Source organism: Pangasianodon hypophthalmus, chromosome 28 (assembly GCF_027358585.1).
Source record: "Pangasianodon hypophthalmus isolate fPanHyp1 chromosome 28, fPanHyp1.pri, whole genome shotgun sequence".
NCBI lineage: Eukaryota > Metazoa > Chordata > Actinopteri > Siluriformes > Pangasiidae > Pangasianodon > Pangasianodon hypophthalmus.
Window position 1 is genome coordinate 3,082,958 of NC_069737.1, and position 20,884 is coordinate 3,103,841.

The 20,884-nt window shown below is 39.2% G+C and overlaps 1 protein-coding gene across 1 annotated transcript in view; it reads right to left on the reverse strand.

Annotated features, from left to right (window-relative positions):
* Nucleotides 1-20,884, reverse strand: part of LOC113545787 (inactive phospholipase D5) — a 41,402-nt gene that overhangs the window by 18,536 nt on the left and 1,982 nt on the right. The window contains exon 2 of the mRNA XM_034301330.2: nucleotides 72-208. Within this exon, the coding sequence (XP_034157221.1) occupies nucleotides 72-208 (137 nt within the window). The remainder of the gene's footprint in view (nucleotides 1-71; nucleotides 209-20,884) is intronic.

A 20,884-nucleotide genomic window follows, 5' to 3' on the forward strand; every position in this document is an offset into this window, starting at 1 on the left:
AAAAAAAAAATAATAAAAAAAAAAAAAAATTTGTCTGTGATAGAAATAATTGTTAAAGATAAAGTGCTTACTGGCAGATATCGCTGCAGTTATCGTCGTTGAGGATGTCTTCGTCTTCTCCCAACACGTCCACGGCTGAAAAGATCAGCGCCACCAGGACAGCGAAGCAGCACACGAGAGCAAAGATCACGATGCATTTCTGCTGAGACTGAAAAAACAACCAGAAACACACACGTGCATTGATTCAGTTATTTTAGTGCTTTCTCTGGGTGAGGCTGTTATTTAAGCGCTGTTTCACACCGAAAATGAGAAGTAAATGCATAAATAACATAAACTTTAGCTGTGTTTCACGTAAAAAATACAGAAAATACATAAATAACATAAACATAAATAACGTAATATAAAGCATAAATAACTGACTTTAGATGTGTTTCACACCAAAAATGAGAAGTAAATGCATCAAAAACGTAACATAAACGTAAATAACATAAAGTAACGCATAAATAATATAAACTTTAGCTTTGTTTCACACCAAAAATGAGAAGTAAATGCACAAATGATGTAAACTTTAGCTCTGTTTCACATAAAAAATGAGAATGCATAAATAACGTAAACAAAAGCAAATCCTCCTTCAATTCTGGCGATTTTTCCCTAAGATTTAAACCATTCTTTGTTTACTCTGGGTTTTGTAATCAGTCAAAGTCATTCCATTTCTTTCCACTGTGGATTTCTTCTACAAAATCTGCACATTCGCCAGAATTCATCAAATCAGAGCTGTGTAAGATTTCTGAAAGGTCTAAAGTCACACTCTGCCACTGTAACAGGTCTCACTTAAAGGAAAAATCCACCTCTCATCAACACGGTTGGTTTTCAGTTGAGTTAACGGTTACCCACAATGCCACTGGACCCACAACCCTACATTACCCACAATGCCACTGGACCACCTGCTGATAATGTTGCCTTCGAAACCTTGCTTCATCTCTGCCTAAAGACAGCGATGCAGCGGCGCTTTAGTTCTTTTATTACGCCCTCATCTTTACACTCTGCTCACACAGATCAGCTTCAAAGCATCAACTTTAATGCTTTTCATGCTAATGCTAGTAATACCATCAATGTCATCTCGCTAATCATCTCATACACCGCTAACTAGCCGAGTCACAACTGTATCATGTAGCCGCATTGCATTCTGGGACTCTGGTTTCCTCCCATTTCCCAAAAACATGCCATTTGTTGGATTAGCTAAGATAAATTACCCCTGGGTGTGAGTAAGTGTGGAAATGTGTGTGTGATGGACCGGCGTCCCATCCAGAGTGTATTCCCGCCTCGCTCCCAGCGTTCCCTGGATTCTCCGGATCAGCCAGAGTGAAAATGTATGAATGAGTAAATAAATGTTCGTTGATATTCATCATAGCAGAGCTGACAGTCTAAAATTGGATAAGCAGCAATCCGATTGATTCCGATTGTGGATTTTCTGCTCGGGAGATTTAATAAAGGAGGCGTAATAGATCATTCACATCAGCGGTACGCTCCTCTGTGTTCATATTCACCACGGAAAATCTCTGGAAAATTCATTTAAAAGGGGTTAGCAGAGGGATGGTTTATACAGTGGGGTCCGAATGTCTGAGAGCACTAGAGTGAAAATGCTTCAGTTTTTCCTGCTGTCAGACTCTATGAGTTTGTGTAAAACCCGACGTTCCGTGTCGGATAAAATCCATCGGAATGTCGTCTGAACTCGTGAACAATGGGAGGATAAAACTTTGGGAAAATCTTAATTTACTTAAATTTACACACACTGGTCTAGAAATGCAGAATTTTCAATATTGATTCATATTTTGATATTCATTCATTCTAGATATTGAACATTTCCTCTCTTTTGCATTCAAAATTCTAAAATTTCCAGTTTTAAATGAAAAACAAAAAGAAAATTCCCGGATTTTCAATGTAATCTCAGATGTCTGGACTCCACTGTATCCACATTATCTACATTAAAACCTATCTATCTATCTATCTATCCCATATTTACAGCTATTACCCCTCAAACTCAAACATATGCAAAAGTTTGCACACCCTTAGGACAAAATGAACAAACCATATGAATGTAAACCAGATAAATAATCAACGAGTGGGTGTCATGACGAGGCGGAGTCACTGTCACAACTTCAGAAGTTGATTATTTTCCAATAACAGCATGTCCTGAAGTGTTTTATTCCTCTTACACCATGCCATAATCACATTTTTTTATTTATTAAAGCAGGACACATCATACTTTTTATCTGTTTATTAACATTTAATGTTATGGAACGTCCACGAAACAAGTTAGTTCCTGTTCTCACTTATGTTATAGCAGCTATAAAGAGTCGCTCCCTCACCATTAAGCCAAAAAAAAACACATTAACTGCAAAGCATAAACTCCTTTGTCCTTAAAGCTCCTTCCATAAAGATTAAACAAACTTCTCCTTACAGAAAACTTCATTGTATCAATGATTACACACATTTTTAAAACACATTTTTATGTGATGCATCCACTCCGTATAAGTCACTATAGAAGCGATAACGTATTAGACCAAATGCATTCATGTAAACCTGCACTACTGTCAGAGCTGCTGTTATGGAAAACTAATCAACACTTTCTGACCAATCAGAACAGAGAATTCGACAGTGTTATGGTCCACACTGATTCACTTACTGTATAACTGTTTTGACTTATTGAGCATTTGAAATAATTTAAAATATGCTAAAATAAACAGGATTCAGAAACGTTTAGCTGGACGTCTGTAATTTAGTTTACTGCTTTGTTTGTTATTGTCAGTTTGCTAAAAAAAGTGTAAGATATTATAACTATCAGATCATTAAAGATGCACTTATGGGTTAAAATAAATGTTTTGTTTTTTGTGTAAACTCTGCAGGTTCTGTATAAACTTACAGAATGTAGGCAGGTGTAAAATCCTGCGGAGTGAACGGCTTATTGTTTACTCTGACCAATCGTGCCCAGGAGACAAACCGGCCCTAAGCTGAGCTGCTGCCAGCGCTGATTACAGCCAGAATCAATACCACCAAACTTTCAGACACAGCCTAATCCTGTCGGCCTGCAGAGCCCAAAGTGCAGCAGAGCCCGGTGCAGCGAGCAGTAATTAGTACACAGGAACAGCAGGCTCACCTCTGCACACACCTCTGCATCGAATCGATATAAAAACAGAGCTGGAACAGCCACTTAAAGCAAAGTCAAAAACAAAATGTACATCATATTCCCCTTCTGCAAATATATTCAATCAACCAAGACATCTGGTGTCCGAAGTTTGCTTCTACGGTTTTGCGCTTGGGCTACAGCACTCATGTAGCTAACAACCAAGGGAAGCTCATAGCTACCAGTTTAGCATCACGCTAACTGCACATCTAAATCATCACACACTCACCTCAAACTGTTGTTAACCCTTAAACCCTCAGAACACCTTTCCTAAAACTTTTACTCCAGGTACTGAATAATACTTAATAATTACTGATGAATAGGCTTTAAGCTGAATAACTGAATAATAACCTGGGAGTCTCAGGGGTTACGTGAAGCAAAACTATACATTTTACATGTTATATATAACATTATAACATGTTATAACAATTCTTAGCACTCAAGGACACTATACAAAAATGATAAATATAAAAAAAAATGTACAAAAGAATACACTAGTAATCAAGCAATATTCTGAGAGAAAAATGTTTAACGTTTAATGGGCTGGAGTTAAGACCACCGTTGTCAAGTCCAAGACCGGGACTAGCCGAGATCGAGCAAATAGCGAGTGTTAAGGGGGTCGAGATCAAGTCAAGATCAAGTCCAAATGAAATGGATCAAGTTGAAAACCATCAAGTCTTTACTTCAACTAGTTAGCTTCATTCATGCATTGCACCAATGACTGGGCTGTTTTCTAGAAGAAGGAATAACTTCTTGTCAAACTTTGTGTGTGTGAAAAGACAACACAAACATTATCTTTTACAAACTCTCAGTTCAAGACTAAGAACGTATTTAGCTAGACCAATGCCCAAGTCTGAGCACAACTGGCAATAAGTCAGACCCAAGTCCAAGTTTTTACAGAAAACATCTATAACAACTGCATTAAAGATCTAAAAATCAAAACTAGGACTAGGTTCCAAAGAGGGAACAGCATGGATGAAAAAAAGAAACGGTCAGAGGGAAAGGAAACGCCAGATCATTTAATTTACTCCTTGATGATGTCATGTTTTTTTTTCATTTTTATGATGATACCCAGATTTATATTCATTACAAACCCACTACAGAATAAGACTAATGCTATACTGCTTGACTTTTAGGTGCTTTTAGCATGGATTTTGTCTCACAACTTGACATTGCTATTGCCATGGTCAGAAATCTCCGAGTTTCGTTTGATGCCTTGTCTCGGATGCCTTCTCCATACCCTGAATAAAACAGCATTTTCCCTAAGGAACACTTCCTGTCTCCATCTCCTACTGTTTATGCATCTGAAATACTGAAACATGCTTTCATTGTCTCTCCACCGGATCCTTTTAACGCTCTTGTGTCTGGGGCTTGTAGAAGAATTTACTGACAGATTATAGTACTTGCAAAATGTAGCACACGGAGCTCTCAAGTCAAACCCTGGAATCAAATTATTCCCATTTGCTCCACTGTAGCTGGCTCTCGGTTCAATACAGAATTACGTTTAAGACATTTACAGGTCTTCTTACCTGTAACATATTCATTTATATTATTCAGATGGAAAAAGTACGGTCCTAAGACCGATCCCTGAGGAACAGCTTGTGTTAAGATGAGAAAAAAATACACAAAATTATCTCTATTACAGATTTAAAAGTGGACACTGTAAGACATGAAATGGACAAAAGGACGAAGCCGAGGTGAAAATGTCAGATGGCAGAGATGGTGACAGATGCAGTGGATTCTTTTATTAAAAATAAAGACTGGCAAGCACAAACAAATCCAAATCACAAAATCCAGGGCAAAATCCGGAAACAGGCAAAGGGTCAGGTGATGTACAAACAAGTATTCAGAGGATAAAACTATGATCAATAAACAAGAAGGCAAAAAAAAAAAAAAACCCAGAACAAGCAAACATGAATCAAAGGCTCGTTATGTCAGATGCGTAAACAGAGCTGAACAGATACTTCGCAAAGTCCTAGTGCTGTGAGAGTGCTTACGTTGTGTGTAGGGGTGAATGAGTCCAGGTGAGTACAATCAGTAATCGGGTGAACTTGAGCGTGTGAACAGGAAATTGGAGTCCATGGCGGCCATGTTTATAGGTGGAGGTGCATTCTGGGACATGGAGTCTGACGCCGAATTTGGCATTGACATGACAGAAAACAGCCATAGCAGCTGACGGGAAGCTGAATCATTTTTGTCCTCACGAACGTATTCAGAGTTGAGGTAAGAACATGTAGTGAAGATTTAGTACCAAAACTGTGTACATCAATCTTCAGACCTCAGATGTTTTTTTTACAGGAGAGTGTCAAATGAACAGAAAGATTGGCGTTATTTTATTAATTCGACAATAGCAAATTAAATGCATGATAAAATCCAGTAGCTTGAGCACACCTTGCCATTTCATGGCCTCGGTTTAGTATCTCATGGCTTCATTAATTTGACTACACCTTTAACTGTCAGCGTGTAATATAAAAAAAATAAAATGCATAATAAAAGCATGTGCTGGATCAAGTGCTATTTTATGTATCAGCTGCCAAATAACAAGGGTGGAAGCCGTACTGCTAAATTCCACCAAATTTTGCTACAATTAATGTAATGTGTATATACTGGCAATGTACCAGACTCCTATAAGATAGATTTATTTATTTATTTATTTATTTATTTATTTATTTCAATGCTCGCCATCTTCTCATTCTTATATCATCATATTAGTCATTTTTATCACTTCATTGTTAAATTTTATCTGGCTTTTATAGAATATCATATTACATTTGATAGCAAATAAAAAAACAAAACGCATTTTTCTGTTCTTTTCTTTTTTTGGGCTTAAAGGGAAGTGCTTGTGTTTAAAGGCGGTGGTCCAGACGCTATTTACAAACTCAATCTCAGACGCTTCTACTCAAGAAAACTCTGGCAACCTCGGAGGCGTGAACGCCACACGGGTGATTTTAATAATGTGAATGTGGAGCTCAGAAAACTGACACGTGCGTAACCCGATTCAGAAGAGGCGTAATTTTCTCTTGGACTTCACAGACGCAGAGGCTGAATACAGCCATTAATTCAGACAGAACTGGTTCAGATGATAAAATAGTTTTAGTGTAATTTGCATATTTAATGGACTTTTTAATATTTTAGAAAACTGATTTTATCTTAGTCTTACCAAGCCAATCGATTGCCTTTTAAGGAGAGAATTAATGGGACGCAGCCAAACATCAGTCACTGCATAATACAGTAAGTGCTGACAGATATGACGTTACAATTTAACTGTTACTGAAAATGACATAAAATGAACAGTGATAATGTTCTTTAACTCCTCTTTAATTCTGTAATTTCCTGGCTTTAGGCAAGGCACATAATTAGGAATTAAATATCGTTCTACAGAGAGGAGACGTTACTCCAGAAGGAGTGCCGGTGCCTGGAGAGGCTGTTCAACCACGCATCGCATTACAGTAAAGCAAATTGACAGAAAGCAGATGCCGTGTGCTGTGTTGTGTTGTGTTCTCGTCCGCATCGCGGGCTCCAGATGGCGTATAAACCTGCACCCGAGCTCTAGCTTCAAGTGAGCGTACAAATTCCCCCCATTAACCTCCCACTGCAGGACCGAAGAGCCCAAACTTTAAAGTTTACATGAGCTCATCTAATCACAGGTGTCAAGACCTGACCTCATTTTACAAGACCCGCTACACGCTGCTTTTGACCTCAGCTCTTCACAATGGCTCCCTGAAGATTTCTGTATAATCGAGGATCATCTCCAAAGGTCTGGCTCCCAGGAGGTTCAATCTTTCTAAAAATAAACCAGCGAGAGCCTGTTAGGATGCAGAAGGTGCTGGAGTGAACGTCGCTCACTGTAGCACACAGATGTTCGTGGGATACGTGACTCACTTTACGCCTGCTTCATCACCACATTGCCGGTGAATCACATGGTAAAATGAAATAATCAACACAGCACCCGGGGAGAATGAAGCTTTCAGGTCTTAAATGAATTATCTAAAAGGAGCTCGCTGTTAGTGGGAAAATGTGGAGATTAGTGTAGGTGTTGTAATGCTTCAGAGAAACAAAAGTGAAGGCCCTCGGTGTCTGTAATTACTGCAGATTTCAGCGGATTACGCAACAGCTGTCTTGTGTGGAGGAGAAAAGTAATCATCCAGTAACGAGGGAGATGCTAAGAGGCCGTGCTCAGAAATTAAACAAAGCCAAAATTTATATAATATCACACTGAGCACGAGGAGATTCTTTGAATTGATTTATTTTCTGATTAGAATTTCGCATTCTCTAAGGAAAATTTTTTGTCACATTTGAAAGTTAAAGTATCCATGAATGTGTAAATTTTAACCAATAACTTACATAGAAAAAGAAATGGTCTAGCAACATCTCTACATCTTTAGCCTCATTAAAAAGGGCAGGACTTATGAATATACACGGATATGCAACATAAAAACGCACACGTTCTCCGGCAATCCACAAAGACTTGCCAGCTAGTTACACAAGTTCCAGCAAAGCTAGCATGATTTTATTGGTATTTCACTATTTATCGAGCAGCAGCCAACCATGTAAAAAAAAAAAAAAAAAAAACCCTTACCATACTAACAAGAAATTTGTACATCTTTAAAATGAGCTAAGTTAGCTAGCCTGCTAGTTTAGCAAACAGGTTCTGCAGCTAAAAGTGTCCTGCTAACCAACTGTCATAGTCTAATCTCTGCATTTTTTATTTATTAACCTGAAGACAGAAAAAAAAGCTGATGAGGGAACGACTGGTTATAGCTGGAACTAACTTGCCTTGTGTACGTTCCACAACGTTATACATAACTATAAATGGATAAAAAGTATAATGTCATTCTTTAATTAATAAAAAAATGTAATCATTGGCAAATTACTGTGATGCAAGTGGAATAAAATGCTTCAGGATGTGACGTTATAGAGAAATAATCAACTTCAGGATGGTAACGGTAACTCCGCTTCGTTGCACCATTCTGCCGTTGATTATTTTCCTAGAACAGCACAAAAATGAGTAGAAGGTTCACTTATATTACCTACAGAACGTTCACTATAGTTATTTTGCGATTATACTGAGATCAGCTGCATTTTCTCTTCAAGACAAGAGAAGATGAATGAAATCTCCACCGTATCTCAACTCAGACTAAATCTGGTAATAAAATACTGCACTTTTACGCTGCGTCTCCGTGTTTTTGCTAAATCTGCAGATATTTCCAGCCTGAGAGCTTTTCCTTCAGAGGGATATAAATGATGCTGTCTGTGGTTTTCCACAGTCTGGTGGGAATAAGAGCCGTGTCATTAATATTATATATGTACATATTTTACTAGCTCATGCATATAACATTGGTCTGGAAAATAGAAATGGGAAAAAAAAAAATAAATAAAAAAAATACATGCCACATAGCACAAATACACGTCAGATTCTTCGAAGTCAGGGATTTATCCAGATCTTAAGAAGACGTTTTTATGGATCTGCCCAGGGACATAAAGAGCTTATGGTGGAGTTTATCAATACACCTGATCCATAATTCATGAATTGTTATAAAAGAATCACTACATTATCTTTATAGCACTTATACAGACAGCGCTTTGTTTTCTGGAAGAGCTAACATGTTCTTCCAAAGCGCGAGTCTGCACCCAGGACTGACTCTGGGCTCATCTGGGGGCGGAGTTTTGCTTTCACATTGAAAGTAGTGGTAGCTTAGCGGTTAAGGTATTGTGCTACTGGGCTATGGAAGGTCATGTGTTTAAATCCCAGAACCACCAAGCTGCCTCTGGTGGGCCTTTGAGCAACACTCTTAACCCTCAACTCTTCAGTTGTAGGTCATTTTGGATAAAGGCAAATGCGATAAATATAAAAATAGAAGAATTCCTTTCAGATTGTGAGTTGATTGTGCAATTTCATATCGCGATTTTGTACATGTAGGTTTGCAGACTGTAGGCACTATAGCTTTGTACTATTTTTTTTTTTATAATTATTGTCCTCAAATGGCACTTTCTGGATGCATGGCAATGATCTCAGTGCAAGGCACCACAAAGTCTGGTTTTCATAAATCAATAACCATAACAACCCGTCACCGAACTTGAAACAGGAAGTAACCTGACATGTTGAACAAATACCTGGAATAAAGCACTCCATACCTGATGTGGACCACACCACGGTTCCACTGTTTTCAAGAGGACCAGAGATCGAGTCTCCAGATCGCTCCCAGGCTCAAAAACTGTGTTCACACTTCACCAAATGTACCAAAATCAAAATATGCAAACCTCATAAATGCCAACAAGCTAAAGCCAGAGTTACTGATGATCCATTAACACACACAGACTACACGTGCCTGTTTTTTTTTATAAATATTCATTTAAGTGCTTATTGAAGAGATCGTAAGTTGAGGATTGATGTCTTCTTTTCTTCAGCTCCCAAATTTAACTCTAATAGCATGAATTGTTTTTGCACTGACAGCGTATTCCCACCTCACGCCCAGCATTCCTGGGATCCGCCTGAATAGGATAACGTGCTTACCAAAGACCAGATTTGTAATGAGGAAGGCAGAGGTGTTAGGATACAACAAATCCAAATCATCAGACAGAGTCGTAGTCAAACATACATGGGTCAAACACGCTGACATGTAGATTAGACAAAAGTCGGAAGTAAGAAATACGATGTATAATGGTCAAGACAAACATTGGCAAGACTTCGCAATGTGTATTTGTGAGTTGTTTATATAGACCTCCAATGAGACTCGTTAATGAGGCACAGCTGATAAGAACTAAGTGTAGTAATGGCCATAATGATGTAAATAGAGATACCAGTAAAGATACTAACAAACTAAGGTAAGTGTTAGTCCATTAGTACACAGAATACAAGTGTGGGTTTTTTTGTTAAGTGCTTGATAATTTTAGGTACTTATTGAAGAAATTAATGTTCATTCTTGGTTTAATGTGTTTTTTCTTGCTCAGAATTAGGGACTTGAAGTAACTCCGGCTGTAGGAACGCAGGAACCAGCATTTCTGAAGAACAGAGTGATTGGCAGTCTTTGTTGTCTCTTAAAAAAGCAAGAGAAGATTTGCTTCATGCATTAATCTTAGAAGAAGACTTTGTACTGTTGTTCTATACGGGCCGCTGGTCTTGTTATGAGCGGAGTTTGATATACTATCGTCCAAATAGCTCTGAACTGACTGAAGGAACAGTGTCGTTATCTAGTGTAACTATAATTCTAATTCAACACACAGGGAAAGCATTTTGGTGAGCCAGTGTTTTTTCTGAAGTAGAACCGCAGGAGGAAGCAGAGAGTGAACTTCATGCTTGCTCAGTACAGCTCAGGTTTTCTTAGCTGTCGTTGCGTAAAGTCTTTATTAACTCTAATAGGGCGCGTGGACATTTTTTTCATAATGTAACCCCTGATTAAACCCTGATTTCCACAAGCCATTTTTTAAAATTTTTGTGCTGGCCCAGGTGTGATTTGCTGCTGGCATACTGTTAATTTGACCGAGTCCATTGGAGCCCGCTCTCGTCCGGTTTCTATCAGTCTGGGCAGAAAGAAAAGGCAATGCACAGGGAGTGACATTCAAAACAATATATATAGTCATTCATTCAATTTCAGTAAGCACTTTATCCTTGATCAGGATTGCGGTGGATCTGGAGTCTATCCCTGGAACACTGGGTGTGAGCTGGGAATTCCACACAGACAGTAACCCGAGCTCCGGGATCCTGGAGCTGTACGATGGCAATGCATCCGTGCGTGTAAATAAAAAAGAAAGAAAGAAAATAAAGGTAAAAAGTACTAAGTACTATAATATGTACAAGTGCTTCGTTTTGTGCCTCTCAGGAACCCATGAAGATTCTGTGTGGAACTGAATGACAGTGAGAGAACCTAATCTATCCAAAGAACCCTTGAGAAACCACTTTTTTTAAGAAGATATTTTTTTTTCTTCTGTATTTATTTTGTTGAAAGAAGCAACATTATCTTCTAATGGAGACGGACTAGACTCATTTCAAAGCTTCAAATTATTTTGAAAAATCTCTTTGTGCTTTGTGTATGACAAATCCGGCCTCTTTTTCACCACCAGTCGACTTTATATCCTCCAGCTCACAAACACACACACACACACACACACACGTCGCTATTGAATCGTTTTTAGTGGTGGAACAAAAAAAAATACAAAAAACCTCAAACTGGAGGTTTGATTCATTCTCTGGTTTTACTGAATGTTTTTTTAATTGCGATGCCTTTGTAAGATCTTCACTGGTTTAACCTCCGCTCAGTTCCGGCTCACCGTCATCTGCTGAAAGCACCGAACAGAAACATTATTCAATTTTAAACCCCAACCCCTCCACGTGCCGAAGCTAAACGGTATCCTGAGTGTCCCCAGGAGCGATTTATCATTCGTCCATAGTCAGGACGTTATATTTTTACACACGGAGAGGGTCAGTGAGGAAAAAAAAGAGCTCAATAACTAAACATGTTACACGTGAAATCCAATCGGCCCTGCCGGTGAGGTCAGAGATGACTCTAATGAGCTAAAGTGCTGATGGGAGACGCTGGATGCTTGAGCTCTTTCAGCAAAGGAACTCCATAGAACATGTTCCGAGAAGAAACTCGAGCTGGGATGAAGGACGAAGGAAGCTACATCGGACATGCACGATCGAAGATTACAGGATTTTCTGCTCCTCTGATTGAAATTTCTTTCACAAAACCACAACAAAACCTCAGCTGCTGCTGTTCCTACTGCTTTTACGATGATTATTTAGTGAGTATTTACACACAGGTCACATGACATGTGGACATTTTTGGCAATTGTCCTATCAAATCACATTGACTAATCACCACCAAAATCCAAATTATCCTGAATGTTTCAGCTTTAACAAAATTCACCTAGAAAAGGTGACAATATTATCATAAGTAAGCAATAAAACACTTGTGAGTTATGATTTTATGGGAAAATAATCAATAACCGACTGATGTGATAAAGTGGACATGAAGTGTACTGTTACTACACCAAAGTTTTCTCAATAACATTACATCCCAGACTGTTTTATTTCTCTTACTCCACAGCAATTTGCCAAGAAATAAATTTTTTTACCTCTTTAAGAATGACTCGTCATATTTTTTATCCATTTATAGCTACATTTAATGTTGCGGAACGTCCACAAAACAAGCTAGTTCCTGTTTTTACTTGCGTTATAGAAACTATTAACAGTCGTTCCGTCACCAGCCTCTCTTTTATCTCTCTCTTTCTTTTAATAATACTAAAAATAACTTTCCCCGTGTCTGAAAATGTTACAAAGTGCTGACACTGGAGACTCCTTCCATAAAAATAAACTTCTCCTTACTTCAGCGTATCGATTATAAGATTCTGCACGTTTTCAATCAGTACACTGTAACCTGTTCTAATATTTTAATTTTAAAAAATTCTTCTAAGCAAAAATTAAAATTGTTTTTATGTAAAAGCACATTGAGATTCTGAAATCAGAATGAAAAGAACTTGAGTGACAACCATTTCCAGATGCTAATAATTTTTTATTTAAGTGCTAATAATACTAAGCGCTAATTATAGTTAGCTAGCTTCCTAGCAAACCTGGCTACTGGTTTAAATTTTGTGATACAATTAAAGTCTAATGTGATATAGTCTGCTAATTAGCTACTGTTAGCTAGCTTATTAGGTCCTGGTTTAAATATATAATATAATAGCTAGCTAAATGGTAGCTAAAGCTTCTAAAAAAGTTAATGAGTCCTGCTGGGGAAGTAACATTTGCTAATCTTGCTGGGTGGTTAGCTAATACTGCTAAATTATTATTGTGCATAAATAAAAGCAAAATTTCATGCTAAGCGAGTGTGGTGAATGATTTTTATTTTATAACAGTAAAAAAAAAAATATTTTGTAGATTTTCATCATGTGGCTAAACGTCTAGATTCTTAACTCAAAATGAAAATAACTCCAGTGACAAGCATTTCTGGGTTCAAAAGCCTACTGAACCTAGCTAATAGCTTTTATTTAAGTGCTAGTTATAGTTAGCTAGCTTGCTAGCAAACCTGGCTACTGGTTTAAATTTTGATGACAGTAGTCTAATGTTATATAGTACATAATAATGTAACAGCTAGCTAAATGTTAGCTAGCTTGTTAGAGACCATGGCTAGCTATTAAAAATGAAATAGATACTGCTGGAGAAGTAACATTCAGCTAGCTAATGTTCAAACAGTGCTTCATTAGCACTTTGTTGGCAAAATCCTCAGCAAAAAGAACTAAATAAATATTTTTTAGTGTGAAAATGTCAAGTATTTGATTCACACACACACACACACACACCCCATTCTTGTATCATTAATATTATTTTTCTCGTTAATGTCAGCATCAGGCCTGGAGGTCACACTGCTCTCTGCGCTAATGCTCACACTGATGAAAAACACACCCCGTGATTATGTTCCTGCGGTACGGAGAATGATTTTCCCACTGTTTTTTTTTGGCTGATTTTACAGCCATAAGAGTACGCTGTTTTCAACATCACGTTCAAGTGGACCTTTTTCTTTCTCGACGCAATTACTCTCCTTCAAAATGAAAAGGTCATTTTAGCCGAGTCCCGACTCGGGAGACACGGACGTCTCGGGAACGGTTGAGAGAAACAGACTGTTCATCTCAGAACATAAATCAGCCTTTATGTGGACTGAGGTCTGATTGATTTGGGAGAGACCAGACAGGAAGCGCAAAGGCCGTGAAACGTCTAGAGAGCTGAGATTTGATTAAAGCTAATGCGCTTCCTTTTGAAACAGGAAGTCAGAGTGATGACATTTACATCCAATAGCGGTTGAGATACGGCAAAGTCGACAATAGCTCAGCGAACTGGCTAAATATGGAGCTGAATATGGAGAGTTTCATTTAGCAAGTGCCTTTTATTTATTTATTTATTTATTTTTGGAGTCGTGAAGGATGTCTCACCCGCGCCTGTCCACTTTAACTCGGACGATATCCCGGACGACAGGACGGCGCATGTTTTCAGAATTATTTCGTCAGATGGTCACCGGGAAACATCTGATGCCTCTGAGTGTTAGATAAAACTATATTAAAGACGAAATCACACAATCAATCAGTCTGAAGTCGCGACATTCCGGGCATCGAACATCTCCAAGTCGGTAAAACACGTCTCCAAATAGTCACATAAGCACTAACTCACTCACTCACATAAAATTCCAAACATTTTTTCTCAACCAAGCAATGTTTGTGAAGACGCACAGCCATAAACGCACCAATGATCCATCTCTAATGCGAACGAGCCATTACTGTACTACTGTAGAGCAAGACACGCCCCCGGGGCGGGACGTATACATTCTAGAGAGCATTTAATTGGACAAACAGAAGCGTAGTACAGAATGACTCATCAAAAAATTTCCTTAAAGTGACAAACTATAAAATTAAAACAAAAACAATATCTCCCAAAATGTTTTCTTTTTTTTTTTGGTCCATTACAATAAAGCACAGATCTGAAACACCAATTCTGATTTTTAAGGCTTTGCTTAAGTTGTAACCGAGTCTTGCAGAAAGCGAAGAGCCTGCGTCAGTCCCAGAAGTGTGTTATTGATTACAGGCTGGCCCCGTATTGATCGATCAGACAATCAGACTTCCATTAGAGTGACAGAAGAGCCAGGATGCCAGAAAACCCACTCCGCCCTCTGGGAGCAAAAACACGTATCCTCTCCCAGACCCAGAACCTCAGATCCTGAGGGATTACTCAGATAAAGCTTTCAGCAGCAGGAGGAACGACGGGCACGAAAAACACAAAACACTGAGAATAGAAACGTCATGGAGACGGTTAGCGAGGCTGACAGGAAGTGCTAAAATCAGATATATGTCAATATCTCTACAATGAAACTGAGAATTGAGGAATGCGTTATAACACAAGGTTCCATCAGTGACATAATAAGAACTATGTGCTGTAAATTATTACACACACACACACACACACACACACACAGAGCTGTATTTGTGATTTCAATTCTTTCTCATGTCTGTAATGCTGTACTAGCTTTTCCTCCTAATACCAAACATGATAAATGCAAAACCCTGTAACCTTTTCATTCAAACAAACAAACAGAACCCTAAACTTACATTTCTGTCTTTGTTCCTTTTGTGTAATTTGTACTTTTATTTGGCGATGTGTGCTCAATCGATCTACTTTTAGTTTTTCTCTCCAAAGGCATTTTTTGGGGGAAAAGGATGATCATCCATTTCATCCAGCTTTTATTTTTTATTATTTATTTTTTTATTCATGCCATTTCATCTCTGCTATATGTATATTGCACTTTATTTTCTGATTAACTAATTTTATTTGACTGTTTTTTAATTGTATTTTTTGTATTATTATTATTATTATTATTAATACTACTACTATTACTATTACTAGTAGTATTAAACAATTTTAAATCGAACACAGAAATAAAATTAAGACTTGATTTCTGAATTTACTCATTATTGTCTTAACTATGAACTTACAAAAAAAACAGTATTTGTTTCTATTTTCACGGACATTTTAATTGTGACATCTGTATAAGCGAATAAGTAGCTTTCTGACATCTTTTAGTAATTTTCCCTTTTCAAATCTTCATATCTCCCCCTACTGTTGCCTTTTGCATGTACTGATGAAAAGTTTTTTTTTAGTGCCTTTTTAGATTTTTTGTTTTTCACATTTCCCATTTAATTGTTAAGAAATGGACAATGAGGAAAAAGCTGAGAAAAAAAAAGAAAAAACAAACTTGTCCCCCCCCCCTTTTTTTTTAAATTTCAAAACGGATACAGATTGACACATGGATGCTACATGGATTAGTAAATAATCCACCTCCTTCATGACTGCGTTTCACATTCAACTTTTAAATGACTATTGACACGTGTTATAGATGTGAGTGAGATACGTATATCGGCGTGAAAAAAAATGTCTGTCACTGACTGTCACTGATAGGCTGCATGAATCTACAGTCTGGGTGAGAAAGAAATCAGCCCCAGCCTTGTTCTCACTCTGCTCCACATGAAAATCCAGATTATTCTACATTTAACAGCAAATAATCTGATGTAGATACCAAAAATGAAACCTTATATTGATGCTGATTGAACACAACAGAAATTTTATCAGAAATTATATTATATATTTCTTAGAAATTCACGCCCAGTGGATTTATGGTTTGACATTAAGTGACACAAGATCTTCCGAGCATGCATGACAGCATGTGTTACAGGTCAGCGTGTCCGACAGGCTCGGGTAAATCTGATGGTCTGAAGCCGGCGTGAATATGACAGTGATGGAGCGGCAGAACGTGGCCTCAAGGACACATTTAGCTCTGATGCAGCGCTTTGGCTCTGGCTTAGAGAGAATCTCTAACACTGCTCCTAAAGGGTGAAAACAGGGCATTAAGGTGACGTTTATCCTATTCATACAGAACACAAGGGACACTATCTTTATCTGGATATGTATCTCTTAAGTGGGCGTGTCCTAAACTGGTAATTTTGATTTTGTTTTGTGGAGACACTACAGTAGAAAAAAATCCCCAAAGATAGAAACAAAATGATTGAATTCTGGCTCTGACAGTTCCTCAACCTCAGCTACATCACTCCAGTTCTTATTGAGATGTTCACTAGATTATTTTTAAAAACAAATCCTGTTATTACTTTTGTTAGTGCATTGTGTGACATTTTCTAACAAATTTATTCGGTTCTGTTTCCCAAAATATAAACAAAATAGTAGCCTAATTTAAACCAGGCAGTTAATAAAGATGAATGAATGATTCATTAACGTGCGCTCATGTACGTTGGTCCTGTGAACTTCATATATGACATGAAGGCGGAAGGCAGCGATATTGGCCGTGCTCTCGGGGTGGGAGGGATGAAATACTCTCTCTCACAGCAACATTAGACAATCATGGTGTTTGTGAGCTCATGTATGTGGAAGAGGGCCGATAGCACTTTCCTTCGAGTGTGTCACGTAGCATGAGCAGCAGTTCAACAAAAATTTGGTTGTTTGGCTTCATGTGTCTCAGAGGAAGCATGTGTTAGCCCTCACCCTAGCTAGCTCGTGTATGATAGGTGGAGAGCTGGCAGGTGGGTGGCAAATTGGGGAGAAGGGGGGGGAGGGGCATTCATATCTGAATAATATATTCGTTATATATCTCCAGTTAGAATAAAATCTTAATTTGTGTCTTAAAGTGTATGGTTGGAGAGTATAGATATATGCAGTATTTGCACTTCACTAGATCACTTTTAATCAAAATTGCTATGAAGCATTATTCATGTTACTATACTGACGTATTCCTACAGTTACTTTTACTCAAGAACCTTTCCAACACTAAGGTTTGTGTATTGCAAAAACACATGCAAAATTAACAGTCACAAAAAGATGCACAAGCTAAATGAATTTAAGAGTCTGTAGAGGATTGCGTCTTTCACACGAGTGAGATAGTGGAAGATTTTGCATGTTAATGAAGATGCAATCTGGGACGTTTCTACTTATATCACACGGATGCATGGAGGCAAAAAAGCGTTAGAGAACGCAGTCCCGCCTGCAAGAAAATGGCAGACTCAACACTTTGACTGTCTGCAGATTAATGAAGCATGGACATGCTCTGAGGAATAATAACGCACATATTCACAGCTCATTAATGTGTTTATGAATGAGAGTCTGTAGACATTTCCTTTGATTTCATTACCACACTGTTTGTTTAGGGCTGCATCTGATGCGCTGGTGATAAACGAGACGAAGGCTCCCTCAGCAGAATCACAGCTGCAGGATGTCAGCTCTGCCACTCAGCACCTCTGACAAGCAGCCGTCCCAGCATGCACCAGGGGGCCAAGCAACTGTAGCGTGATGAGAAGAGCTGACGTCGCCGAAAGTTGGCTCGATGTTCACGCGGGATCGGCTTCGGGAGGCACGAAACTGAAACTGTCTGTGCTGAAGCATCATGTCACTACAGTTACAGTTCACTCACGTCTCGGTGCTCAGCCTTGGACTGCCAAGCCATCATTTCAGACAACGATCCACAAAATATACCCAGATGATCACTTGTACATTTAAAGTCATCCTGAACACAACAAAATGTCAGGTTTAAATGGTTCCGTTCATGTTTTTTTCATCCATCCATCCATCCATCCATCCATTTTCGGTACCGTTTATCCTACACAGGGTCGCGGAGAGGCTGGAGTCTATCCCAGGGAACTCGGGGCACAAGGCAGGAGACACCCTGGACAGAGTGCCAACCCATCACAGGGCACAAACACACATACAATCACACACTTCAGACAATGTAGAAATGCCAATCAGCCTACAACGCATGTCTTTGGACTGGGGGAGGAAACCGGGGTACCTGGAGGAAACCCCCGAAGCACGGGGAGAACATGCAAACTCCATGCACAAAGGGAGGCGGGATTCAAACCCCCAACCCTGGAGTAGCGAGGCAACAGTGCTAACCACTAAGCCACCGTGCTAAAGCTTTCTCAATTTAATGAGTAAAAAATTGATTTGTAGGTTGAGCTAAGTATCAATAAAATCCATTTTTTGAAAAAATTATTTAAAAAACACAATGATTTGTGTAACATCTGAAAGTTACAGAGCATACAGATGAGCAGGTGAGAAGCTGGATCGATGAAAAGGACTAAAGCGTCGCTGCATTGCTCTACTTATGTTCAGATGAAGTGAGAGATAAATTCCACTGCGCCACTATGAGTTTTATTGTGTTTAGCTCTCATGAGACTCAATGACTGCAGTCAAGCCAGATGTGGTAGAAACTGCAGTATATATGTATATATACATAAACACACACACACACACACACACACACACACACAAAGTCTTATGGTAAACACCAGGTGGTTGGTGGGAAACAAGCTGCCACTCATCTGTTTTAGTTAAGATGTAGACACAGGAAGAGTTTACACGCACAATTTCTTATTAATTATTAATCTGAACGGTTTCTATAGCAACAGGGACTTGTATAACAGACTCGTTACATAATCTAAGATTAATACTAAACTGATTTTTGTTTAACAAGTTTTGTTTAACAAAGAAACATTGTTCATATGATGAAGCTTTTTGTTAGGAGATGTTTATTTAACATTTATGGAAGGAGTCTCCAGTGTCAGCGCTTTGTAACAGTCAGAGGTAAAGCAGTAACTGTAAGTTTTCAGACATCAGGACAGAGAAGTTTACACTTTTTCTTGCGTTTTCTTCGTAACATGACAAGTAGAGGAGACGACTGTTTCTAGCTGCTCTAATGTAAGTCAGATCATCACAGTAACATTAAATGTAACTGTGAACGGATAAAAAAAGAGCGTGATGCGTCATTCATAACTCATGGCCCTTCACGTGTTATTCCTTAGACAATATACCAAACAATGAACATCTCAGTTCTACTATTTAAAATAACTAGATTATTTCAGTTAAAATGGCCGCTGTTATTGGTGTTTGGTCTTTGACGCCCTTTTGTCCTTTTCAATACATAACCACGTGTCAGAGACCACATCTTTAACTTTACATGAGACACCGAACGTTCCGTCTACGTGACGCTTAAGCTATTCTTACTCGTTAGTGACATTAGGCTTATAGCTAAGGAAGCAAAGTTGTCTTAAAAAGCAATCCTGCAAACTGAGTCTTTGTACATGTCGTCCTGAGGGATTCATTGTGCTTCCCATACGTCCATGTTCATAAATAAATGAACAGAGAGTAAAAGAGGAAGAGAGCTAGAGAGAGAGAGAGCGAGAGAGAGAGAGAGTGAGAGAGAGAGCGAGAGAGAGAGAGAGAGAGAGAGAGCGAGAGTGAGAGAGCGAGAGTGAGAGAGAGAGAGTGAGAGAGAGGGTGAGAGAGAGAGCGAGAGAGAGCGAGAGAGTGTGAGAGAGAGAGAGAGAGAGCGAGAGAGTGAGAGAGAGAGAGTGAGAGAGCAAGAGAGTGAGAGAGAGTGAGAGAGTGAGAGAGAGAGAGTGAGAGAGAGAGCGAGAGTGATAGAGAGAGCGAGAGAGTGAGAGAGAGAGTGAGAGAGAGAGCGTGAGAGAGAGAGCGAGAGAGTGAGAGAGAGAGAGAGCGAGAGAGTGAGAGAGAGAGAGCGCGAGAGAGTGTGAGAGAGAGAGCGAGAGAGTGTGAGAGAGAGAGCGAGAGAGTGTGAGAGAGAGAGAGAGAGAGCGAGAGAGTGAGAGAGAGAGAGTGAGAGAGCAAGAGAGTGAGAGAGAGTGAGAGAGTGAGAGAGAGTGAGAGAGTGAGAGAGAGAGAGTGAGAGAGAGAGCGAGAGTGATAGAGAGAGCGAGAGAGTGAGAGAGAGAGTGAGAGAGAGAGCGTGAGAGAGAGAGCGAGAGAGTGAGAGAGAGAGAGAGCGAGAGAGTGAGAGAGAGAGAGCGCGAGAGAGTGTGAGAGAGAGAGCGAGAGAGTGTGAGAGAGAGAGCGAGAGAGTGTGAGAGAGAGAGCGAGAGAGAGAGAGTGAGAGAGAGGTAAACGGCTGGACATGGATGGAATTCCTGTCCCTCTTCTCGTGAGAGTGTGCAGTCAGGACATCGACGATCTGTCCATTTTTGTTTCTCCTGCCCGTGTGCCCTGGCTGTCAGCATGAACGCCTCTGTGCTGTACTTTTCCCCATGTGAATACCGACTCTGCAGACTCATGAATCACTCCAACAGACGCTAGTGGCACTTTACAGCTGCCGGGTTCTCAGGAACGGGACAGGAATGCTGGACTTTGCACTTTTTCCT